The sequence below is a fragment of the Ovis canadensis genome, chromosome X (genome assembly GCF_042477335.2).
Source record: "Ovis canadensis isolate MfBH-ARS-UI-01 breed Bighorn chromosome X, ARS-UI_OviCan_v2, whole genome shotgun sequence".
Classification (NCBI taxonomy): domain Eukaryota; kingdom Metazoa; phylum Chordata; class Mammalia; order Artiodactyla; family Bovidae; genus Ovis; species Ovis canadensis.
Genome location: NC_091727.1, coordinates 41,276,976 through 41,303,630, shown reverse-complemented (window position 1 = coordinate 41,303,630; position 26,655 = coordinate 41,276,976). Strand labels below are relative to the sequence as shown.

The 26,655-nt window shown below is 45.0% G+C and overlaps 1 protein-coding gene and 1 non-coding gene across 3 annotated transcripts; one reads left to right on the top strand and one right to left on the bottom strand.

Annotated features, from left to right (window-relative positions):
- Positions 1-376: 376 nt before the first annotated feature.
- Positions 377-25,546, top strand: CXHXorf38 (chromosome X CXorf38 homolog). 2 transcript variants are annotated; one of them, XM_070291504.1, is made up of 7 exons: positions 377-720; positions 888-1,022; positions 7,394-7,513; positions 9,277-9,426; positions 10,816-10,989; positions 24,706-24,868; positions 25,308-25,546. In XM_070291504.1, the coding sequence occupies exons 1-6, from the start codon at positions 505-507 to the stop codon at positions 24,865-24,867; spliced, it is 957 nt and encodes a 318-aa protein (XP_070147605.1). In that variant the 5' UTR covers positions 377-504; the 3' UTR covers position 24,868; positions 25,308-25,546. The 2 variants fall into 2 exon arrangements, with proteins under 2 accessions (XP_070147605.1, XP_070147606.1); XM_070291505.1 differs by lacking the exons at positions 377-720; positions 888-1,022 and adding an exon at positions 4,180-4,672 and having other exon boundaries at positions 6,934-7,513.
- TRNAW-CCA (transfer RNA tryptophan (anticodon CCA)) lies at positions 19,186-19,257 on the bottom strand. The gene has a single exon. It is a non-coding gene; the product is annotated as a tRNA-Trp (tRNA).
- Positions 25,547-26,655: the final 1,109 nt, after the last annotated feature.

Genomic DNA, 26,655 nt, shown 5'->3' with positions numbered 1-26,655 from the left:
GCAGTCTACCAGGCTCCTCCCTCCATGGGATTTTTAAGGCAAGAGTACTGGAGTGGGTTGCCATTTCCTTCTCCAGGGGATCTTCCCAACCTAGGGATTGAACCCAGGTCTCCCACGTTGCAGGCAGACGCTTTACCATCTGAGCCACCAGGGAAGCCCGAGCACCACCTACAGCTTTCCAGTAAGAGAACTGGAGCACAGGCTCAAGGAGAGGGAGCTAAAATCGGGCCTGGTGAGGTTTCAGTTTGGGGGAACAGAGAAGAGGGAGACAGTTTTAGGTAGAGGCTTTCTGGGCAAGCACCAGACAAAGAACTTACGTGTCTGCTGTCTTATAAGACTGGGGTGGGGCCGACTTGCCCCGGAAACTAGGACACCCAGTCACGGGAAGGGGGCGGGGCCACGCCCAAGGCTCCTCTGTTGCCTCCGGCGCTCCCAGGCTTCTGCGCCTGCGCACGGCAGTCCGCCCCGCCCCTCACCCGGTAGCCGCGCCGGCTAGGTTTGGACATGGTGCTCTCTGAGCTGGCCGTGCGCCTCAACTGCGCCGAGTATAAGAACTGGGTGAAAGCGGGCCACTGTCTTTTGCTGCTGCGCGGCTGTTTGCAGGGCTTCGTCGGCCGCGAGGTGCTCGCCTTCCACAGCAGCCTGCTCGCCGCCGCCCCCGGCCTGGGTCCCCGCGCCGCCTGCAGCAGCGGCTCGCGGTGCAGCCCTCGCGCCCGCCAGGTGAGCACCTGGCCCGCGGTCTTGACCGTCGCCCCTCACCCCGTCCCCTTCCCTGGGTGCAGTATCTCGTGCCCTCCCCGGAGCCGAACCGACCGCGTTACCCGAGGCTCCGAAGCCCAGATGCCGCCCCTCCCTCCCGGGCCCCTCCTCATCGCCGCCCCCTGTAGTTTCAGCCTCAGTGTCAGGTGTGCGCAGAGTGGAAACGGGAGATTTTGAAACATCACACCAACAGAAATGGAGACGTCCACTGGGGAAACTGCCGGCCGGCCCTGTGGCCGGTCGATGCCTGGGAGGTGGCCAAGGTAAGCATCTGCGGTCGGGAGGGTAGAAGGAGTTGGCCTACCAGGTAGGCGTTACCTGGAGCCCGGGGCTTCTGTCCGGTCTCTATAGAAGCTGAAGCCTCACAAGCGGATGCAGAGAGAGAGACTGGGCTTTTGATCTAGTGTCTAGGTGGTTCAGGGCTGTTATATCAGACCCAGCGCAGCTTGGTGAAGAAGATTTCAACAGGTGTGGCTGGGGCAAGGTGTGGAGCGAGCATCCTGAACACAGGCACAGAGGAAAGAGCAGGCAAGGCGTTTATGAGAGTAGGCTTCCTGAATTGCTTGTTCTGTCTGTAGGGTGCCATGTAGATGGCAGAATAAAGCAAAGAAAGTTGGGGCAAAGATAGGACCATGAGTGCGCAGCTAAGGCATAAAACTTTGGGGAGGATGGTTGGGGTAGGCAGCAAGATAGAAGGGGGTTTATTAGGCCTGTTTTCAGGTCTTGGCGCTGTGATTCACTAGCTGGGCAGATGGAGGAATTTTTTTGACTTTTTGGTATTTGCCAGAAGCCCAGTAGGGGGTGGGAGGGGCCTGTTGAAGTCACCTCCGAACCTGCATTCACCTTTGGAGGTGCCTGGGAAACCGGAATCAGAAGTGCAGTCCTGGGCCAGCCTCTGTTCCCTAACCTCAAAAATTAGGAAATTGGACTATATCAGTGACCCCCAGACTTTTGGCTATCACGGAGCAGTCATTACACCCTCTTCCTCTCTCTCTCTCTCTCTCTCTCTCTCTTTTTTTTTCCTTGCTGCCATAGAATTGCCAGCTTCTACTTTTACCTAGAGAAGACTTAAAACTCTACCCTTTACTGGTGTAGAGTGAAGGTCCCTCAGCTGCTGCTTTCATGCCCTTAGAATCCACTTGAAGCCCTTGCCACCTGTTTCTGCCACTCTTTCCCCTCATCACTGCTGTCACCCGCAGACCTAGTCAAACCCCATCTTCTCAGTTTCTAGACTCCCCGCTTGAGCATCCTCTGATTTCATTCACCTCAGCCTCCCACTTGCAGGCTCACATCTGGGGCTGTGTCAGCACAGGGAGCTGTGGTGTCCAGCAGCCTCCTTACTCTTAGCACACTTGTTAACATCTCCCGCCCCAAGCTTAGCCCCTTGTCCCTATACAGTGTTCACAGCTCTGAGGTTTCCCCTGCTTTCCCAGTCCCCAGCAGCCTTGGCCTTCCCCACGTTCTTTGTCTCCTCGGCTAGCCCAGATTCCATGGTCCATCATTCTATTTAGTCCTTTGCAGTTTTCTCGGCCTTTATTCTCCTTTCTCTGCATTGGCCAGGCCCCAACTCCAGCCTTCCTGACAGCATCATCTACTTCAGCTCGAAGGGAGCTGATCAGTTTCGATTTCAGTTCTTAATCACCAGCCCCCGCCCAACACCCTGCCCTCAGGCTCTGTCTCTCTCTGGGCTCCTGTTTCCCAGAGACTACTGTTACTGTCCTTCCCTCCACCCTCGATCCCAGTTTCTAATCTTGCTCTCGCTTCCTGGAGTTCACGGATAGCCCCAGATACGTGCTTCCTCGTCTTTCTGCCAGACTTACCAACCTATCTCTGTGTGCACCATCTTCTTCCTTCTGCTACAAAGAAGGAAGGGCATCTCTCCTCTTACTGCCTTGTCCCTCCACTTGAGTGTTGGACCTTATCCCCTCCCACCTGCCCAACGACTTTGAATCTCCAGTTATCTACTCTTCTGACCTGCCAGCTTACTCCTGTAGTCTTACTCCAAATAGTCTTAGTATTGCCTTGGTCTATTCAGTTTTTTAAAAGAAAAGAGATTCAATATAGAGTTACTATATGACTTAAGAGTTACTATATGACTTAGCAGTGCCATTCCTAGGCACATACCTAGTGAAATTGAAACATACAGCTGCCCAAAAACCTGTGCACAGATATTCAAAGAAGTAGTACTATACACACTAGCCAAGAGGTTGAAACAACACAAATGTCCATCAACTGATGAATGGGTAAGTGAAATGTGGTCTGTCCAGACAATGGAATATTATTTAGCCATAAAAAGAAATTAAGTATTTGTAACATAAAGATACTAATGGGGGCAGAGGGTGAAGTACTGATACATGCTATATCTTTTCTTGAACCTTGAAAACATGCTAAGTGGAAGAAGCTAGTCATATAGTTAGTGTATGATTCCATTTATATGCAATGTCCAGAACAGGCAAATCTATAGAGGCAGACAGTAGACTAGTGTTGCCAGGGCCTGGAGGAGAAGAGGGGGCAATAGTTGATGGGTAGAGGGTTTCTTTTGGGGGGTGATGAAAATGTCCTAAAATCAACTGTGGCAATGGTTGCACAACTTTGAATATACCAAAAACCAGTGAACTGTAAATGCTTAATTTTTTTTAATGAGGTGTAGTTTCAAGCATACAACATAATGATTTGATCTATGCTTTGTGAAATGGTTATCATGATAAGTCTAGTTAACATCCATTACTATGTGTGGTTACAATCTTTTTTTCTTCTGATGCAAACTTTTAAGACCTATTCTCTTAGCAACTTTCACATACTACATCCCCAGGACTTACTTATTTTAAGACTGGAAGTTGGTAACTTTTGCTTCACCCATTTTGCCCCCTTCCTCCACCCTCTCCAACCTCTGGCAACCACCAGTCTCTTCTCTGCATCTGTGAGCTCGGGTTTGGGGGTTTATTTTAGGTTCCAGATATAGTGAGATCATATGGTATTTGTCTTTCTGTGACATTTCACTTAGCATAATGCCCTCACAGTCCATCCACGTCATTGCAAAGAACTGTATACTTTTAAGTGGGTGAATTATAATAGTATATGAATTACATCTTAGTAAAGCTGCTTTAAAAAAAAAATTTGAATAAACACTTGGAAAATAAACTGTAGAAGGAAATGAAAGCTCCCCTTATCCATTCCCTTCTGCTGTCTCCCCATTTCTCTAACTGCCTCCCATATGTATTCCCGGTAGAACCTCTCAAAAAGTGCGTTATGCCTAATTCTCTTTTCCTCCAGTCCCATTGACTCTTCAACCCGCTACCCCCTGGCTTCTGCCGCCCCTGCCCCTCCACTGCATCTGTCTTGTCGGGCACATGTGACCTTCAGCTCTCCAGCTTCCTCCTTCCTACCTCTCAGACATTCAGCACTGCCACACTACCGGCCACTCCTCTTCCTGAAACCGTCCCGGCCGTGAGACATCTTCCTCTCTGAGTATCCTCCTGTCCCCCCAACTCTTCCTCCTCAGGCTCCTTCTAAATGTCGGTTAGCCTTCCTTGGGCCTCTTCTGTTCCCCGCTTCTCCTCCCCTCGTGGATATTGCCCAGGCCTGTGGAGTGAGATATTAAATACTACATTTTCTGCCAACAGAACAGCTCTCTGCTGTCTTCTGTGCTCCGGAGGCCCATCTCTGTTATGTGACGCTTTCACTTCCTCACTTCCTGGGCACTTTGTCTTCTCAAGCAGGAATCTTCATCTCCCCCTCCCAGCCTGTCCCCATGCCCCACCACCAACCACCTACAATCATTCTTGCTTCATCTCTTCCCCCCTCTCCCCCTCATATTTGTACTTGCAGATTATTTTTGGAATCTTCCTCACCCTTTCTAGGTCATGGCTCTGGACCCCTTCTCCTGCCAGCCTCCCACCTGCCTGCCTCTGCTGCTCTGTTCACCCTTGATGGAGGATGTGCAGTCTTCATGTGGGAATTAGATCACTTTCTTCCCTTGCCCAAAATCCTTGGATGGCTTCCTGATGTCCTTAGAATAAACTCCAGACCCCATGTCAAGGCCAGTAAGGCCCAGCATGTTCTGGCCCCTGTTTATTTCTCCAGCCTCTTCGACTACTCAGTGAGGAGACAGAAGGGGGTCCATGCATGCATGCTAAATCATGTCTGACTCTTTGTGACCCCATGGACTGTAGCCCACCAGGCTCCTCTGTCCATGGGATTCTCCCGGCAAGAATGTTGGAGTGGGTTGCCATGCCCTCCTCTGGGGGATCTTCCCAACCCAGGGATCGAACCCGGGTCTTTTATGTCTCCTGCATTGGCAGGCAGGTTCTTTAGCAGTGTGCCACCTGGGAAGCCCTTCAGGAGTGGGTAGTGAGAGGCAATCAGGTGTGTCTCTCACCCTGTGCCTGTCACATTTGGAAGGCAGCAGTGGTCAATGCCATTTTAAGAAACAGATGTCAGCGGCAAGGAGGCAGTGGAGCCTCCTCATTGGCTTCTGGTCTGAAGAATGGAAAAAGTACTAGAATAAAACCTTCATGTGGAGAAACCTTCATGGGGTTTATTTTGGTGAGAAAATGCCAGACTGGACATACCTTGTAAGGGGCAAGAGAAACTGCCTGGTCTTAAGTCAGCTAAGGCCCCTCTCACTTTGGATGGCCCTCTCAACCATGTTTCTTTTCTTCATTTCCTCTCCATTTCATCATTTCTTCAAATTAGTTGGCCTGTGATACATTAGTTAAGTTTTTGGTTAACATTTGCAGCATCCATAATCAACTTCTTTCAGTGGGTGGGGACATGGCAGTGTCTGTTAAGATAGAGACAGTGATGGGGGCTTCCCTGGTGGCTAAGATGGTAAAGAATCCGCCTGCAGTGCAGGAGATGTGGGAGATGTGGGTTCTATCCCTGGGTTGGAAAGATACCCTGGAGAATTCCATGGGCAGAGGAGCCTAGAGGGCTATAGTCCCTTACAGTCCAGGGGGTCGCAGAGTCGGACACAACTGAGCAACTAACACTTTCACGTAGTGTACAGTATACAAATTCTCAGTCATATGAAGCCAGGGTGTGTCATTCAACCACTATCAGGAGCAGAACCCTGATTCTCCTTGCTGGGCGTTGGCCCCGGCCACGTGCCTTTTTCAAAATAGCACTATGAGCAGCACTATAGGAAGTGGCTGGTTGCCTGCCTACAGAAACGTGTTTGTAGTCAAGGCAGCAGGTCTCTTTATTTAGAGTTCTTTTTGTGAGTCATTTTTCATATGTCATCTCTTTTAGTCCCTTAGCAGGAATGTACTCTTTTGTGGCTTGGTAAAGTTGGTGCATTCAGACACAAATTTGGAAATATTTCAGGAAAGAAATATACTCAAGCCTTGTTAAAACACCATTTTGTGGGTCCACACCATAAAATCCTACCAAAGTCAAGATCATGCTAGAATGAGGCAGTTCTGTTGTATCTAATATCTCACACCTTGGGACTCCATCTGTAATGCCTATGTAGGTTCTGCTTACCTTACACCATCAGCATCATAATTGCCAACATTTGTGGCCTGTGTATTCTCATGTGCCCGGAGAAGGCAATGGTACCCCACTCCAGTACTCTTGCCTGGAAAATCCCTCCCATGGGATTGCAAAGAGTCGGACATGACCGAGCGACTTCACTTTCACTTTTCCCTTTCATGCATTGGAGAGGGAAATGGCAACCCACTCCAGTGTTCTTGCCTGGAGAATCCCAGGGATGGGGGAGCCTGGTGGGCTGCCGTCTCTGGGGTCACACAGAGTCGGACACGACTGAAGTGACTTAGCAGCAGCTGCATCCTGATGTGCCAGGCACCATGCAAGTGCTTTACCCGCCTTGACTTATTTAATTCTCAAAACATCCTTCAAGGTAGATGAGGACAGTTACCCCCGTTTACTGATGAGAGATCTGAGGATAGATAACTAGCCCAAGGTCACGCAGTTGACAGGTGGCAGAAGAGTGTTTTGCAGCCCAGCTCTGTCACATTCCAAAGCCCAAACTCTTCACATTCTACCACCATACTGAACTTTCACTTTGGAGCAAAGTATTAGTTTTAAATTATCTTAAAAACTCAGCCACTGAAACTTAAGGGGGAATAAAGGGGTGTTTTCTACTCCTTTCTTTCTTTGCATGCTCAGTCCTGTCTGATTCTTTGCACCCCGCTGTGAAATGTAGCCCGCCAGGCTCTTCTGTTTATGGGAATTCTCCAGGCAAGAACACTGGAGTGGGTAGCCATTCTCTTCTCCAGGGGAATCTTCCCAGCCCAGGGATCGAACCCTGGTCTCCTGCCTTGCAGGCAGATTCTTTTACCACTGAGCCACTGGGGAAGCCTGCTTCCTATGCCTGCCTCCTGCTTATATGCCATTAAGAAAGGACAGTTAGCTCAGGTGTGGAAGTGTCTCTACCAGCAGGGGGACAGATAAAGCAGCTCTTCAGTTACTGCCCTGGGCTGAGGCTTGGCTGCCGCAGTGTTTCCTGACTTGCATCGTGGACTCATGAGGCTCTAATTTAACTTCAGCAAGAGAGTTTCAGTCGTCCTTGCGGGAACAGGCAGATGACGTTTTTTGTTCCACTAGCCCCGTGTAGATAGATGTCTCTGGCTTGGAGGAGACTCATGAGCCTCTTGGGCCTCCCGTGCTGCAGGCCTTCATGCCCCGAGGACTGGCAGACAAAACGGGACCGGAGGAATGTGACGCAGTTGCTCTTCTGAATCTCATCAACTCCTGCGATCACTTCGTGGTTGATCGAAGAAAAGTCACAGAGGTAAGAACCCTCACATTGCCAAGCAGATGCTGCCAAGCAGGAACCACACCCTGTGTTGCTAAAGCAGCCACGTGGGTGGAGCTCACAGTCTTTCCCCCAGACAGTGGTGCACAGAGGAGTTAGACTTGGGTCCACCGTTGGCATTGCTGAGCAGGTGAGCAGCGTTCTCGTCACATGTACCTGCTGTGATGTCTGGAACCCCCGTGTGAAAGCAGCTGACCCTTCAGCTCTCCCTGATTGAACTTTCCCAAGTTGTTAAACAACTTGCCGTTGTACTGTGTGTCACTAAACTGGCAAACCTCAAATTTCTCCTCCCTGTTCTGTCATAAACTGAGGCAAAGTAATTTTCCATATTAAAAAAAATACAGAGCAAGGCATCATTCTCTCCATTAGATGCTAGTATTCGAGTCCTGCCCTTCTCAATCTCATTGGCTAACAGTTGAAAGACCAAGTTGAAAGTAAAAGTGTTAGTCATTCAGTCGTGTCTGACTCTTTGCGACCCTATGGACTATAGGCCTCCAGGCTCCTCTGTCCATGGAATTTCCCAGGCGATACTAGAGTGGGTAGCCATTATCTTCTCCAGGGGATCTTCCAGACCCAGGGATTGAACCTGGGTCTCCCAAATTGTAGGCAGGTTTTTACCATCTGAGCCACCAGGGAAGCGTAAACAGTTGAAAGACCAAGTTACTTTGACCTAAAGAAAATATAAACATGAGTAGATAAACAGTGTCAGAACAGATCACTGTGCTTGTCAGACATCCTCTGGGAGATTTCAGCTGTCTCTGTTTCACCAGAGGACAGCTCTGGTACATTTGTTACTCTGAGGATCATTAAAAAGTGTATATGGCACACACAGATTATTTATAATCGGTGCAGAAATGCATGTATATTTTGCTAGCATGCCAGCGCCAAAGGGACTGAGAGTCCTTTACCATCAGCAAAGACAAAAACTGTCACGATAAAAAACTGACCCCTTTGATAGCTTTTCATCAAGAATGTGGAAGACTGGGCAGGAATTATATGTTAACATTAAAAGAGTTTTGCATTGTCTGCTTCAGCCTTTGGGTATTTTCAGAGCCAGTAGCAAATACTCTTGCTCTTTGGCAGGTGTTTAAAAAAATGCGTATTTATTTTTGGCTCTGCTGGGTTTTCGTTGCTGTGTGGGCTTTTCTCTAGTTGCAGCAAGCAGGGGCTCCTCTCTAGTTACAGTGTGTGGGCTTCTCATTGTGGTGGCCTCTCGTGGAGCGTGGGCTCTGGGGCTTCAGTAGTTGTGGTGCATGGGCTCAGTTGTTGCAGCTCACGGGATCCAGAATGCAGGGTCAGTAGTAAGGCCATGGGCTCAGCTGCCCATGCCCATCACCATGGACGCATGTGGGATCTTCCCAGACCAGGGATCGAACCAGTGTCCCCTGCATTGCAAGGCTGATTCTTAACCACAGAACCACTATGAAAACCCTGGCGGGTGTTTTTAAGTTAGGGCATTTGGAGGATTGTATAAGAGAGATTCACCCAAGAGTTCAAGGACTCAGGACAGTTGTACTCTTGTTTATATTTCTTACCTTGATTAATTTAGTCTTCAAATGACAGGGGGTTGAATAAGCCTTGGCAACACCTGCAGGCCACACACTTGTGGATTTTAGAATGAACAAGGCCTTTCTGTGATTTTTCTCTGGAGCTCCAAAATCTCAGTGTACTCCACTGTTGGATTTTGAAGGTTTCTCTCTCTCTCTCTCTTTTTTTTTTTTTTTTTTGTCTTTCTGTAGGTGATTAAGTGTCGTAACGAGATCATGCATTCTTCAGAGATGAAAGTATCTTCTGTATGGCTACGAGATTTTCAGATGAAGATCCAAAATTTTCTAAATGAATTCAAGAATATCCCAGAGATTGTGGCAGTATACTCCCAAATAGAACAGGTAAAAATTACATTTAGCAGTTCTGGTATAAAGAACTAAGGGGAGGTAAAAGAAGCCACAGTCACTTATTTATTTATTTTTCTTAATATATATTTTTTATTAAAGTATAGTTGACATACAATGTTTCAGGTGCACAGCAAGATGATTCAGTTATACATATACATGTATGTTATTTTTGAAATTATTTTCGATTATAGGTTATTACAAGATATTGACTGTGGTTCCCTGTACTATACAGTAAACCTTTGTTACTTGTTGCATATCTATTTTTTAAATTAGAAATCTAGCATTTTATTCATACTAAGTCAAACAAGTGGAATCAAAATGTCATTAAGTTTTTAGGCAAAAATTCATGTTTTCTTAAAATATATATATTATACAAATTATTTATATATATGTATACCAAAGCTTGAGAAAAATATCAAAAAACAAAGACATGGAGATATTGGAAAATATAAACAAAATCAAGTGGGAATATTGAATATGAAATAGAAAAAATGAAACAAGCTAGATAAAAGTAAAAGATCATCATATATTACAGTTCACAGTCACTTATTTAGAATTTAAAGCTTATTAGATTTAAACAGAATTTTAGAAAGTAAGCATGTTGACATGAAGTCAGAATTGTGATTCATCTGAGCAGCTTTTCTGTGGTCACGGGATGATATTAGAATGGATCCAGTCAACAATGTTTAATTATAAATTCTTCCCTGCTAGGGCAGCTGGTAAAGCATCCACCTGCAATGCAGGAGACCCTGATTTGATTCCTGCTGCTGCTGCTGCAAAGTCGTTTCAGTCATGTCCAACTCTGTGCAACCCCATAGACGGCAGCCCACCAGGCTCCTCTGTCCCTGGGATTCTCCAGGCAAGAACACTGGAGTGGATTGCCATTTCCTTCTCCAGTGCATGAAAGTGAAAAGTGAAAGTGAAGTCGCTCAGTCATGTCCGACTCTCAGCGACCCCACGGGCTGCAGCCCACCAGGCTCCTCCACCCATGGGATTTTCCAGGCAAGAGTACTGGAGTGGGTTGCCATTGCCTTCTCCGGATTCGATTCCTAGGTTGGGGAAATCCCCTGGAGAAGGGATAGGCTACCCACTCCAGTATTCTTGGGCTTCCCTGGTGGCTCAGACAGTAAAGAATCCTCCTGCAATGTGGGAGACCTGGGTTCAATTCCTGGGTTGGGAAGATCCCCTGGAGAAGGGATAGGCTACCCACTCCAGTGTTCTTGCCTGGAGAATTCCATGGACTATACAGTCCATGGTGTTGCAAAGAGTTGGACATGACTGAGTGATTTTCCCTTTCACATTTATGTAACCCAGTGGAATATCTCTCTTTTTTTAAAAATATATTTTCCATTCAGTTCATCTATTTGTTTGGTAACCCAACAGCTGTTGACATCTGACTGGGCTGTTTACATCCCTGAGGAAGATCAGCGAGATGGGTGTGACAAAGGAGTTTACCTGAGTGAGAGCCAAGTAAATGAGATAGAAATGGAATTACTAAAGGAAAAACTTCAAGAGCTCTATCTTCAAGTAAAAGAACAAGAGGTGTTGCCTGAAGAGGTAAAAAAATACAAAACCAAAAACTCACTATATCCTCTATGTGAGTAAACAAAGTAAAGAAAGGCCCCAGGGAGGAAGAGTAGCTCATTTTAACTTGTCACCGGTTATGTTTCTGATTGAAAAGTCAAATAATTTCCAGACATGAATATTCTTTTGGCATAAAATACTGTTACCCTTAAATATCTTCACTTGATCAGCAAACATTTGGGTGCCTAGTATGTGCCACTGAGTGGAAAACTACAGGAAGGGTGACCACGGAATCCTGAGCCTCAGGCTCTGGGGAGTATCTGCAGGTCAAGGTGGGGAGAAGGGGTTGCAAAACCAGCTTTGCTGAAAGATGCTGTTTCACTGGGTGGTGGTGGTGGTGGTTCAGTTGCTCAGTCATGTCCAACTGTTTGCAGCCCCATGGACTGCAGCCAGACCTCCCTGTCCATCACTGGGACTAAGAATCAAATCAGAGTTTGGAAAATTGGCAAGAGCAGAAGGGCGTTCTTGGCAGAAGAAATAGCACTTGCCAAGGCATGAAAGACTAGCCTGGGCTGGACAGTGACAAAGCAGTGTAGGAGGGAGGTGTGGTCAGGTGTGAGGGTGGTCTGGCAACTGAAAGCCACATTTTGAAAGGTTTTCTGTGCCGCACTGAGAGGTTTGGACCTTATTCCCTCAAAGCAGTTGGCAGCCAACAGAGGTTTTAAAGCAAGAGAGAGTAAATGAAACAGATTAGATCATGGCTTTTGCAGAGTGAAGTCTTAGTGCAATCAGAGGTTGAAGACAAGCCAGGAGGCTCTTGCAGTTGTGTGAGGATGAGAGAAAAAGGACATAAGCTAGAGGTGTGCAGGGGACAGGGAGCCAAGTTCTGGAGGCACTGCCAGGCAAAGCTGATGGCTTGTAGTTGCAGGTGAGATTTCTTGGACTCAGCAGGAGGTGGCAAAGTTTAAAGGATCAACAAGGCTTCTAGCTCTGGACACTGCAGGCTAATGAGGGTCTCAAGTACAGGAGTTAGGAATCTCCTTTGTTACAGGCAAGGTATTTTAAAAAGTTAAGAATAATAGAATTATATTGTAAGGTTTAAAAATATCCTGCTGGATTAGAATTCCAGATTCCCAGGAGATCTTGGACAGGTCATTTTATCTGTCCATTCCACTTTGTCCAAGGAAAGTTTTGCTGATTACCTTGTTAAACACAGCGTGTTTTATTTATTTCTTTAATAGGCTGATTTTGAACTTTACTTTCTTTTAACTTGTTTATTTTGTGTTGGAATATAGCCAATTAACAATGTTATCATAGTTTCAGGTGAACAGCAAAGGGACTCAGCCATACATATACTTATATCTGTTCTCCCCCAAGTGCTTTCCAGGTGGCTGTAGTGGTGAAGAACCCACCTGCCAATGCGGGAGACAGAGACGCAAGTTCAATCCCTGGGTCAGGAAGATCCTCTAGAGAAGGGCATGGCAACCCACTCCAGTATTCTTGCCTGGAGAATCCCATGGACAGAGGAGCCTGGCGGGCTATAGTCAGTGGGGTCACAAAGAGTCGGATGTGACTAAAGTGACAGCACGCACACATTGTCCCGCAAACTCGCCTCCATCCAGGCTGTCGTATAAAACACAGCATATTTTAGTACGAAGTGTGTACTTCCTTTTTGAGGCCATGCTCTGTACTGGTCCATGTGCCTTTGTTAAGTCGCCCAACCCTGACCCAGGTGTTTCACTCAGCTTGATGGACTCCTTTGGCACAGGGACTGGATACCACTGGTTTGGGGGCACACCCACCGTGGCACACAATAGGTATTTAAGATGATGAATAAGACTGTGAAATCTGTTTTCTAAATCCATCTGTTTCATCTGGCTTTATTTGAAAATGCCATTAGAACTAACCCCCAAAGTCGGCCAACAGATGAAAACCAGGCACTCAGGCTCATGGACCCCAGGTCATCAGAAATTCTGTCTTCTTCCTTGAGGGAGCTGCAGTTCTTTTCCTGTTTGCGTAACAAAGAGCAAAATGCATCAGTAGCAACACACTGAAACCAGGAGTCTCTGCCAGTTGAGAGTAGGAAGGGACCCTGGCAATTTGCTGCTTTACAGCAACCCTGAGGAGCATGTGCTGCTGCGTGAGAGGCCTCAGGGCTGGGGCATGAGGGCTGGCCCAGGAGTTGCCCCCCTCTGACCCTGAGCCTGCCTTCCCACATGCCACGCAGTGGTTATCCTGTCTCCTGTCGTGTCATCAAGGAGCTAGCAATTGGAAATTTTGACCCCTCATTATCTCTATTTCACAGAGAAGAAATTGGGGTTAATTGACTTGTCCTCTGGGTCCCAAAGTCTCTAGATAGGGGTGATAAATTCTCATTTTTCATGCTTTCTGTTCAGTAGACCATGGCATTTCTTTTGATATTTCAATTGATCACAATGTAAGTTTGGCTTGATTGGCACGTTATCTCAGAAGCTGCAGGTTGTCTATCCACGATGCGTGGAAAGGACTTCTTTTGAAATTTTAGCGCCATGTATGATTATTCACATTCTTTCGGGTTAGTTTCCAAAGTCAGAGGATTTGATAAACCAAATTTCAGTGACTGTAAAACACTATGAATTGCATGACGCATCACTGATTCAGTTACTTTCAAAGAAAAAAAACGCTGCTCATTTACTGTAAGATACATGGTGGGCTTCCCAGGTGGCGATAGTGGTAAAGAACCCACCTGCCAATGCAGGAGACTAAGAGACACAGATTCGATCCCTGGGTCAGGAAGACCCCTAGAGGAGGACATGGCAACCCGCTCCAGCATTCTTGCCTGGAGAATCCCATGGACAGAGGAGCCCAGAGGGCTACAGTCCATAGGGTTGCAAAGAGCTGGACACGACTGAAGCAACTTAGCATGCAAGCTCATGCTATGAATCGTAAAGTGCAATCTCATTTGAGATGTTAAAATATGAGAAAACGACAAAAAAAAAAAAAAGAGAAAACGTGCAGTAAGGAATTAAGAAATACAGTGGTTGTATTATGAGCATGGGACTCTTTTGGTGAATGTTTCTGGTGTTCGTTAAAGCTGCAGGGCTAGGGTGGTTCACCTCAGAGCCAAATGGGAGCAGCAGATGCCACCCAAGAGCCCTTCATACACATCTGCTTTGTTAGGATCTCGGGGGCTCAAAGTTCAGCAAAAGAACGTCGAGCACCATAAGTGGCTAACAAACATGTAAAGACCTTGCACATCGTTTTTTTAAAATTGGAGAATAATTGCTTTGCCGTGTTGTGTTAGTTTCTGCTGTGCAATGACGTGAATCAGCTCTATGTATATATATATGCTGTCCCTCTTGAGCCTCCCTCCCACCCCCACTGTCCCTTCCCGTCCCTCTGGGTCATCGCAGAGCACCAAGCTGAGCTTCCTGTGCTATATACAGCAGCTCCCCGCCAGCCATCTGGTTTACACACCGTAGTGTGTATATATATATGTCAGTCCTACCCCTCTGTGTCCATGTGTTTGTTCTTTAAAATCATTACTGATTTTTTAAACCCTGGTGGGGGAGCCACTTTCATAGGGAAGCTTGGGGAGAAAGGACAGCAACAGAATGCAGTCGAGGCAGGTGGGGAAAGGATGTAATTGACACTCCATTCGTTAAAGTCCAGATTTAGTTCATGAGTGAGTGCTGATGTGTCCAAGGCACAGTTCTAGAAGCTTAGCGTGCATCAGTGAACAAAACAAAGGTCCCCATGGGGGAGACAGATGGTAAATGGTCCATGTAATAAGTAATGATGGGGCATTTAGAAAGAGGAGGACTGTGTGGAGCAGAGTGTGGGGATCAGGAGTGGCCGAATGGGGACAGGTGTTGGGCTGTGACAGGTGGCAGATCTGGAGGAGGAGCATTCAGGCCGAGGGCACGGCGATATGAGCAGCATAGGGGGAGTGTGGTAGGAGCAGATAGAAGGGAAGCCTTGTGAGCCATTGGGTGGACCCAGGCTCTTCCTCCTGAGATGGCAGCAACGCTGCAGGACAATAAAAGGAGTACACTGGCCGCCATGTAGAGAATGCTGTCCGGGGACCAAAGATGTAACTAGGGAGATGTTAGGAGGCTGCCACAGTTACCTGGTCAGAGGGTGGTAGTTCGGGCCAGGGTGGAAGGGTGAAGAGTAGAGGTGATGAGAAAGGGGTGGGGGCACACATGGCGTGTGAGAGAAGGAAAGGCGTCAAAGACAAGTGCAGGGGTTTTGGCTTACGTGCTGAGAGTACTCACTAACCATCTTTTGCCTAGAATAGTGCCTACCAGGCACATAGTAGGCTCAGAATTGTTCAATCACACAGTCACGTCTGACTCTTTGCTACCCCATGAACTGCAGCACGCCAGGCTTCCCTGTCTTTCACTGTCTCCCGGAGTTTGCTCAGATTCATGTCCATTGAGTCGGAGATGCCATCCAACCGTCTCATCCTCTGTCGCTCCCTTCTCCTGCCCTCATTCTTTCTCAGCATCAGGGTCCTCTCCGATGAGTCAGCTCTTCGCATCAGGTGGCCAAAATATTGGAGTTTCAGCTTCCACATCAGTCCTTCTAATGAACATTCAGAATTGATTTCCTTTAGGATTGACTGGTTTGATCTTGTAGTCCAAGGGACTTTCAAGAGTCTTCAGCACAATTCACAAGCATCAATTCTTTGGCATTGAGCCTTCTTTATGGTCCACCTCTCACTTTCGTACATGACTGTTGGAAAAACCATAACTTTGACTGCATGGATCTTTGTTGGCAAAGTGGTATCTCCACTTTTTAATAACACTGTCTGGGTTTGTCATAGCTTTTCTGCCAAGGAGCAAGCATCTTTTAATTTCATGGCTACAGTCACTGACCGCAGTGATTTTGGAGCCCAAGAAAATACGATCTGTCACTGCTTCCACTTTTTCCCCATCTATTTGCCATGAAGTGATGGGACTGGATCCATCTTAGTTTTTTCAATGTTGAGTTTTAAGCCAGCTTTTTCACTCTCTTCTTTCACACTCATTAAGAGGCTTTTTACTTCCTCTTTGCTTTCTGCCATTACAGTAGTATCATCTACATATCTGAGGTTGTTGATAATTCCCCTTGGCAGTCTTCATTCCAGCTTCTGAGCTCTCACAATACTTTTGTTAAATGATTGTCAGAAGGAAGGAATGTACCAGATGTAGTGCTATGTGCTTTTAGTAGATTATATCTAACCCTTGCAAGAATCCTGGTTGGCAAATGTATGGTCATCCTCTATTTGCATATATGGAAATAAGCTCAGAGAGGTCAAGTCTTGCCCAAAGTCACACAGCTAGTTAAGTGACAGAGCTGGGTTTCAATACCCAAGTCTGTCCAACTGCATTCCATACTTTTCTAGTACTTAGTTTTTCCACCTTTACTTCCTCTTCCCACTTAACATATAAAGGTACACAAGACTTCCCCATTCTTAATAATTAAAAAAACCTCCTTTTGACTCTATCCTCCCCCCAAGCTAAAATAGTCACCTCTGTGAAGCACATTTCAAGAGCAGAGAGGGTCAGGAGGTGACAGCATAAAGGATCATAGCTCTCAAGACATCAAATGAGAAGGTCTCTGGGGAGGGAGGACCCCAGTCCATCTTAGTGCAGAGACCAGGCCAGCATGGTCTCAGGCATCTGACGAGAATGCAGTAATGGGAAGGACCCTGGGCTGCATCTAGAATGCCTGGCACAGGCAAAAAGCGCTAACAGTGCAGTACCCACAGTGACTAACGTCCACTGTGAATAACATCACTGATATAAGCTTCATTGCACATCTTTATGGTTTCCAAATTTATTATTTAAGGGGCTTCCCTGGTGGCTCACTTGGTAAAGAATCCTCCTGCAATGTGAGAGACCCCGATTCGATTCCTGAGTCAGGAAGATGCCCTGGAGGAGGGCATGTATTCTTCCGTGGAGAATTCCCGAGGACAGAGGAGCCTGGCTAGCTGCAGTCCATGGGGTCGCAAAGAGTCAGACATGACTGAGCGACTAAGCACAGCACACATCTTTCAGGCGGGGCTTCCCAGGTGGCTCAGTGGTAAAGAATCCACCTGCCAAGCAGGAGAGGCGAGTTTGATCCCTGGGTTAGAAAGATCTGCTGGAGGAGGAAATGGCAACCCACTCCAGTATTCTTGCCTGAGAAATCGCATGGACGGAGGAGCCTGGTGGGCGACAGTCCATAGCGTCACGAAGAGTTAGACACAACTTAGTGACTAAACAACAACAGCAGTCTTTCAGGGGCTGTAGGCTTGTTTCTAGCCATGTAATAAACAGTTGCAGCTAGGACTTCCTGGTGGTTCAGTGGTTAAGACTCTGAGCTTCCACTGCAAGGGCTCAAGTTCGTTCCCTGGTCAGGGAACTGAGATCGCATATGCCTAGCCAAAAAATAAAAATAAATTGAAAAAAAAAAAACAAAAACCCAGCTCCAGCTGAAGGGAACATCCCCATCTACTTAGTAACCTACCTGAAGACCTCAGCTTTGTTCCCTGTTCATCCTGGCCCCAAGTCCCTGCCAGTCTTCCCCTCCTTCCCATCTTTGGCAGCCATTATTCTGCATCTGACTCTCTTATTCTCTCACGTCACAATAACCTGGTGCCTGCTTGTGTTCTCCACTAGGCGTCCGGAACCAGAATCAATTGGGTACATCTCTAGAATTTAAGAACCACCACTCTGCTAGGAGTAGGGTACTCCATCACTTTTTGATCATCTTGACCTAGTTTGGAATTGGGGGGTCCCTTATTTGAAAAAAAAATTCACCATACCCCCAAAAGGTTAATAACTTTCCTCTTTGTGATAAGCACAGTGACCAGTTGAGGGTATCCTGGGATAAGCTGAGTGAAAACGTGTCTGTGGTACTATTCTGAGAGTACATACTTTTATTAAGTTTAAATGTCAGGAAGTATGTTACTGATGGGAGTTTAAATTGCTGTAACCTCTAGAGATGACAGTTTTGGCAAAATCTATTAACATTAAAACAGAAAACTCTATTAATTAAAACTCCATTCTGCTTCTAAAAGTAGATCCTAGAAATAACCTGTCACTTTATGCAAAATGACACATGTCCCAGGTTAGTTACTACAGCAGCATTTCTCTTAGCAGAAGGCTTGAAATAATATGTTAAAATATGAGACATCCATAACTAAAAAACTGTTTAGCCATTAAAAAAAATGAGGCCACTCTTTATATTCTGATACAGAAAAAAAATCAGTTGCATAACATCTAATATGCTGCCATTTATGTTTCTGTAAGATGTATATGTGCCCATTACATCTCAGTAAAACTGGAATTTTAAAAATGTGTACACATATACATGTGTTCACATGTAAATGCATGGAGTATCTCTGGAAGAGATACAAGAAACTTCGCTGTGGTCGCCTCTAAGAGGAGCTGAGTGACTGGGGACAGGATGTGAAAGAGAACCAACTTCTTACGTTGTACCCTGTGTTCATTTTGAATTTTATACCAGTATGTTTACTACTAGTGAATAGGTATGTATATTTTATAAATACTGAATAGTAATAAATGTACATATGTAGACATTTTTAATAGTCATCAGTTCAGTTCAGTCACTCAGTCATGTCCGACTCTTTCCAACCCCATGAATCACAGTACGCCAGGCCTCCCTGTCCATCACCAACTCACGGAGTTCACCCAGACTCACGTCCATCGAGTCAGTGATGCCATCCAGCCATCTCATCCTCGGTCGTCCCCTTCTCCTCCTGCCCCCAATCCCTCCCAGCATCAGAGTCTTTTCCAATGAGTCAACTCTTCGCATGAGGTGGCCAAAGTACTGGAGTTTCAGCTTTAGCATCAGTCCTTCCAAAGAAATTCCAGGGCTGATCTCATTTCGAATGGACTGGTTGGATCTCCTTGCAGTCCAAGGGACTCTCAAGAGTCTTCTCCAACACCACAGTTCAAAAGCATCAGTTCTTCTGCGCTCAGCTTTCTTCACAGTCCAACTCTCACATCCATACATGCCCACAGGAAAAACCATAGCCTTGACTAGACGGACCTTAGTCAGCAAAGTAATGTCTCTGCTTTTGAATATGCTATCTAGGTTGGTCATAACTTTTCTTCCAAGGAGTAGGTGAGGTGAAGTCACTCAGTCGTATCCAACTCTTTGCGACCCCATGGACTGTAACCTACTAGGCTTCTCCATCCATGGGATTCTCTAGGCAAGAATACTGGAGTGGATTGCCATTTCCTTCTCCAGGGGATCTTCCCGACCCAGGGATCGAACCCGGGTCTCCTGCATTGGAGGCAGACGCTTTAACCTCTGAGCCACCAGGGAAGATAAGCGTCTTTCTAATTTCATGGCTGCAGTCACCATCTGCAGTGATTTTAGAACCCAAAAAAATAAAGTCTGTCACTGTTTCCACTGTTTCCCCATCTATTTTCCATGAAGTGATGGGACCGGATGCCATGATCTTCATTTTCTGAATGTTGAGCTTTAAGCCAACTTTTTCACTCTCCTCTTTCACTTTCCTCAAGAGGCTTTTGAGTTCCTCTTCACTTTCTGCCATAAGGGTGGTGTCATCTGCATATCTGAGGTTATTGATATTTCTCCCAGCAATCTTGATTCCAGCTTGTGTTTCTTCCAGTCCAGCATTTCTCATGATGTACTCTGCATAGAAGTTAAATAAGCAGGGTGACAATATACAGCCTTGACGTACTCCTTTTCCTATTTGAAACCAGTCTGAAACACACACTGAAACCATACTCACAGAAAACTAGTCAATCTAATCACACGAGGACCACAGCCTTGGCTAACTTTAATAGTCATACATGTGTACAAAATTCAAAATGAAAGAGCTCTATATGTGTGACTGTATACACTTATATGTGTTTGTGTATATATTTGTGTATGTGTGTACATACATATATGTGTATGTATGTGCATCTCTTGCATTGACAGGTAGATTCTTTACCACTGAGCCTCCAGGGAAGCCCTCGTATGTATGTGTGTATATATATTTAATTATAATAAATGGATACAAAATTCAAAATGAAAGGGCTTCATTTTTTTAATATATATATATCATATTTATATGTATATGTATACATATGTACATATATATATTTATATATGTATATAAACACATACACATATAGGTATATACCTATTCAGGAAGTTTTACAGCAAAAAAAAAATCTTTAAAAATTTTTTTCTAAGGGACTTCCTATATTTATATGACATCATCTCATATAGATGCCCCAAAAAGGGAAAACGATGTTTTTTACCTTGTGGTATGATCACTTAAGATTTACTCACTTACCCATTCCCACCTCTGGTAACTGCAAATCTGATCTCTTTTCTTAAGAATTTATATTTTTGTTTTTGTTTTAGATTCCACATATAAGTGAGATCATGGAGTGTTTGTGTCTCTCTGCTTGACTTATTTAACTTATCATAATGCCCTCCAGGTCCATCCATGTTGTCTCAAATGATAGGATTTCCATCTTTTTATGGCCAAGTAATATTCCATTGTGTATATGTACCATATCTTCTTTATCCATTCATAAGTTTATGGACACTCAAGTTATTTCCTTGTCTTAGCTATTGTGAATTATGCTGCTATTAACATGTAGATGTAGATATCTCTTCAGCATGATGTTTTCATTTTCTTCAGATACCTTCCCAGAGGTCAAATTTCTAAATCATATGGTTCAGTTCAGTTCAGTCGCTCAGTCGTGTCCGACTCTTTGTGACCCCATGAATCTCAGCACGCCAGGCCTCCCTGTCCATCACCATCTCCCGGAGTTCACTCAGACTCACGTTCATCGAGTCCGTGATGCCATCCAGCCGTCTCATCCTCTGTCGTCCCCTTCACCTCCTGCCCCCAATCCCTACCAGCATCAGAGTCTTTTCCAATGAGTCAATTCTTCGCATGAGGTGGCCAAAGTATTGGAGTTTCCGCTTTATTTATTTATTTGCATTTTCAGTCTCTTTTATTTATTTATTTATTTTTAAAATTTTACTTTATTTTACTTTACAATACTGTATTGGTTTTGCCATACATTGACATGAATCCGCCATGGGTGTACATGAGTTCCCAATCCTGAACCCCCCCTCCCACCTCGCTCTCCTTCCAAAGAAATCCCAGGACTGATCTTCAGAATGGATTGGTTGGATCTCCTTGCAGTCCAAGGGACTCTCAAGAGTTTTCTCCAACACCACAGTTCAAAAGCATCAATTCTTTGGCACTCAGCTTTCTTCACAGTCCAACTCTCACATCCATACATGACCACTGGAAAAACCATAGCCTTGACTAGACGGACCTTAGTTGGCGAAGTAACGTCTCTGCTTTTGAATATGCTGTCTAGGTTGGTCATAACTTTTCTTCCAAGGAGTAAGCGTCTTTTAATTTCATGGCTGCAGTCACCATCGGCAGTGGTTTTGGAGCCCCCAAAAATAAAGTCTGACATTGTTTCCACTGTTTCCACTGTTTCCCCATCTATTTCCCATGAAGTGATGGGACCAGATGCCATGATCTTCATTTTCTGAATGTTGAGCTTTAAGCCAACTTTTTCACTCTCCTCTTTCACTTTCCTCAAGAGGCTTTTTAGTTCCTCTTCACTTTCTGCCATAAGGGTGGTATCATCTGCATATCTGAGGTTATTGATATTTCTCCTGGCAATCTTAATTCCAGCTTGTACATCATTTCTTGTGATGTACTCTGCATATAAGTTAAATAAGCAGGGTGACAATATATAGCCTTGATGTACTCCTTTTCCTATTTGGAACCAGTCTGTTGTTCCATGTCCAGTTCTAACTGTTGCTTCCTGACCTGCATATAGGTTTCTCAAGAGGCAGGTCAGGTGGTCTGGTATTCCCATCTCTTTAGAATTTTCCACAGTTTCTTGTGATCCACATAGTCAAAGGCTTTGGCATAGTCAATAAAGCAGAAATAGATGTTTTTCTGGAAGTCTCTTGCTTTTTCCATGATCCAGCTGTTCCTCTGCCTTTTCTAAAACCAGCTTGAACATCTGGAAGTTCACGGTTAATGTGTTGCTGAAGCCTGGCTTGGAGAATTTTGAGCATTACTTTACTAGTGTGTGAGATGAATGCAATTGTGTGGTAGTTTGAACCCTCTTTGGCATTGCCTTTCTTTGGGATTAGAATGAAAAACGGACCTTTTCCAGTCCTGTGGCCACTGCTGAGTTTTCCAAATTTGCTGGCATATTGAGTGCAGCACTTTCACAGCATCATCTTTCTGGATTTGAAATAGCTCAACTGGAATTCCATCACCTCCACTAGCTTTGTTCATAGTGATGCTTTCTAAGGCCCACTTGACTTCACATTCCAGGATGTCTGGCTTTACGTGAGTGATCACACCATCGTGATTATCTTGGTTGTGAAGATCTTTTTTGTACAGTTCTTCTGTGTATTCTTGCCACCTCTTCTTAATGTCTTCTGCTTCTGTTAGGTCCATACCATTTCTGTCCTTTATCGAGCCCATCTTTGCATGAAATGTCCCCTTGGTATCCCTAATTTTCTTGAAGAGATCTCTAGTCTTTCCCATTCTGTTCTTTTCCTCTATTTCTTTGCATTGATCACTGAGGAAGGCTTCCTTATCTCTTCTTGCTATTCTTTGGAACTTTGTATTCAGATGCTTATATCTTTCCTTTTCTCCTTTGCTTTTTGCTTCTCTTCTTTTCACAGCTGTTTGTAAGGCCTCTCCAGACAGCCATTTTGCTTTTTTGCATTTCTTTTCCTTGGGGATGGTCTTGATCCCTGTCTCCTGTACAATGTCACGAACCTCATTCCATAGTTCATCAGGCACTCTATCTATCAGATCTAGTCCCTTAAATCTATTTCTCACTTCCACTGTATAATCATAAGGGATTTGATTTAGGTCATACCTGAACGGTCTAGTGGTTTTCCCCACTTTCTTCAATTTCAGTCTGAATTTGGCAATAAGGAGTTCATGATCTGAGCCACAGTCAGCTCCCGATCTTGTTTTTGTTGACTGTATAGAACTTCTCCATCTTTGGCTGCAAAGAATATAATCAATCTGATTTCGGTGTTGACCATCTGATGATGTCCATGTGTAGAGTCTTCTCTTGTGTTGTTGGAAGAGGGTGTTTGCTATGATCAGTGCTTTTTCTTGGCAAGACTCTATTAGTGTTTGCTCTGCTTCATTCCATATTCCAAGGCCAAATTTGCCTGTTACTCCAGGTGTTTCTTGACTTCCTACTTTTGCATTCCAGTCCCCTATCATGAAAAGGACATCTTTTTGGGTGTTAGTTCTAAAAGGTCTTGTAGGTCTTCATAGAACCGTTCAACTTCAGCTTCTTCAGCATTACTGGTTGGAGCATAGACTTGGATTACCCTGATATTGAATGGTTTGCCTTGGAAATGAAGAGAGATCATTCTGTTGTTTTTGAGATTGCATCCAAGTACCGCATTTCGGACTCTTTTGTTGACCATGATGGCTACTCCATTTCTTCTGAGGGATTCCTGCCCGCAGTAGTAGATATAATGGTCATTTGACTTAAATTCACCCATTCCAGTCCATTTTAGTTTGCTGATTCCTAGAATGTCGACGTTCACTCTTACCATCTCCTGTTTGACCACTTCGAATTTGCCTTGATTCATGGACCTGACATTCCAGGTTCCTATGCAATATTGCTCATTACAGCATTGGACCTTGCTTCTATCACCAGTCACATCCACAACTGGGTATTGTTTTTGCTTTGGCTCCATCCCTTCATTCTTTCTGGAGTTATTTTTCCACTGATCTCCAGTAGCATATTGGGCACCTGCTGACCTGGGGAGTTCCTCTTTCAGTATCCTATCATTTTGCCTTTTCATACTGTTCATGGGGTTCTCAAGGCAAGAATACTGAAGTGGTTTGCCATTCCCTTCTCCAGTGGACCACATTCTGCCAGACCTCTCCACCATGACCCGCCCGTCCTGGGTGGCCCCATGGGCATGGCTTAGTTTCATTGAGTTAGGCAAGACCGTGGTTCTAGTGTGACCAGATTGGCTAGTTATCTGTGATTATGGTTTCAGTGTGTCTGCCCTCTGATACCCTCTTGCAACACCTACCGTCTTACTTGGGTTTCTCTTACCTTGGACATGGGATATCTCTTCACGGCTGCTCCAGCAAAGCGCAGCCGCTGCTCCCTACGTTGGACGAGGGGTATCTCCTCACCACCGCCCCTCCTGACCTTAAATGTATGGTATGTTCCTTTTTGAATCATATGGTAGTTCCTCTTTAAATTTTTTGAAGATCCTCCATACTGTTTTCCAAAGTGTGTGCACCAATTTACATTTCTATGAACAGTGCTCATGCACCCCTTTTCTCCACACCTTCACCAGCATCTGTTCTCTCTTTTTGAGGATGACCATTCTAACAGGTATGGGGTGATACCTCATTGTGGTTTTAACTTGCATTTCGCTGATGATTAGTGCTATTGAGCACTTTTTCATGTACCTGTTGGCCATTTGTATGTTTTCTTTGGGAAAAAGCCTGTTTAGGTCCTTTGTCCATTTTTAACTTGGGTAGTTTTTGTGCTATTGAATCATATGAGTTCTTTATATATTTTGGATATTAACCCCTAAAAGCAAAAATTTTTAAGGAGACAAGTAAACACTCACTTGTATGGTCCGCAAACCAGCTATCAGTAGACACAGGAGCAGGACTCAGTCTTGGAGCTAGTTAAGTTTTTCATCTGAATTTCAAGTCTGCTGTAAAATTAGCTAAGCTGTGCATTGTATGGTTTCTTTGTACAGATCTTAAACCAACTGGAAGTGGTGAAAGAATTTCTAAGAAACAATGAGGATCTTAGAAATGGTCTGACAGAAGATATGCAGAAGCTGGACAGCCTCCGTCAACAGCATCTAAAACCAGATTCAAAGGAACCTGGGGTACAGACACCTGAAGGGAAAGCCTGAGGTGAGTTTAAGCATATGATATTTAAATAAGGACTGAATGGCCTTGTCTCTTTGATGTCTGTTCCCTTAGGTAAGGCCATAGCACACATGGTCTCATCTGAAGTTTCACTGTGTCCTTATTATTTGAAAGAAAGAACACGGAGCTTTGTGCTCTTTCTAATTGATGGGTCTCACATCTGAACTGATTCAAAATAAACTCCCTGCCAGCTTTGTTTAGTCAAGTATACCTGAAGTCATTCGGCTGGCCTGACATGAATCAACTTTATGACAGTCAAAAAGCGCTTCAGTCCTAAAATGATAGCAGTGATGCCTTGCTCTTAGCTGTGATGTTAATAATGGCAACTTGTTACTTTTCATAAGGAAAGCTCATTAAAGTAATGGTATTCAGTGTTTTACTTTTTTCCCTCATGAAGAAAATTAAACGTTCTCTTCTATTTTAGGTCGACCTTCCACAAAGATCAGGCGTGTTCTGTGAAAGTTGCCCAGGCTTCCATCTCAGGCATCCTTTTCTGGGAAAAGGAAAAACTCTCCCGAGTACTCCACTCAAACAAAAAGGGATTTGTATTGTCTTCTCCTGGACTTCCTTTGACTCTTTGGGAGTGTTATTTTTTTTTAACATTCACAAGCTTGGTGGTGTTATCTGTACCAACCAAAAAATATTAGATACTCTTGTACCAAACTTGGTATCATCCAGGGTTTTTTTTTGTTGTGGTTTGTTTTTCAGGTTTTGTTTTTCGTTTTGTGTTGCTCTTTAAAAGGTGACATTCTTTTCTGCTCCTAAAACTCTAACTGCTTCAACAATAACTAGGCTTGTGTTCGGCCAGGCCTGTTGTGAAGGGCCACGCCGAGTTCTCTGCCCATTGGCACACACACCTTTGCCTCAAAGTCTCAATCGTGAGGATGCCCACAGGTGGGCTGTGATGTATTGATGTTGAGATAGAAATCCTTCCTTCTTGCCAGCATTTCCAGTTAGTACAGAACTGTGAGTTCCCCTTTCTGGTAGCCTGAGACGGTAAGACAGAGAGCTGGGCTGAGAACACAGTAACTTGACTGACAGCATAGGGGGAGGGCCCAGGCTGGTATCACAGCTCTTTCTGTTCAGTTATTCCAAGTGCTGAGTGCAGGGTGTGGTCCATGTGTGCTTGATGAATATTCCTTAACTAAAGGGTCAGCTGATAGTGTAGAGGTATTCATAGATATAAATATTCATTACATTGTTAACCAAGATTGGTCCTTTGTTATGAGGTTTAAGAAGGAAATTTGAACATTCTTACGGAAGTTCAAAGACATCATTTTCTTTCAGCAACTTCACAGATTCACTCTGTTCCTCTTACCCCAAAAGTCATCCACTTTCAGCTTTGTCCTATTTGTTTCTTGAACTGCAAACCCCTCTCCTGTTGTGTGCAGTAGTCTGTGGGATTAGCTTTACCCTCACCTTCCCCCACGTCTGCTCATCTCCAAAGCCAGTGGGCTTCCCTTGTAGCTCGGCTGGTAAAGAATCTGCCTGCAATGAAGGAGACCCAGGTTTGATTCCTGGATTGGGAAGATCCCCTGGAGAAGGGATAGGCTACCCACTGTAATATTCTTGGGCTTCCCTAGTAGCTCAGATGGTAAAGAATCCACCTGCAGTGCAGGAGACCTGGGTTTGATCCCTGGGTTGGGAAGATCCCCTGTAGGAGGAAATGGCAACCCACTCCAGTATTCTTGCCTAGAGAATCCCCATGGAAAGAGGAGCCTGGTGGGCTATAGTCCATGGGGTCACAAAGAGTTGGAGATGGCTGAGTGACT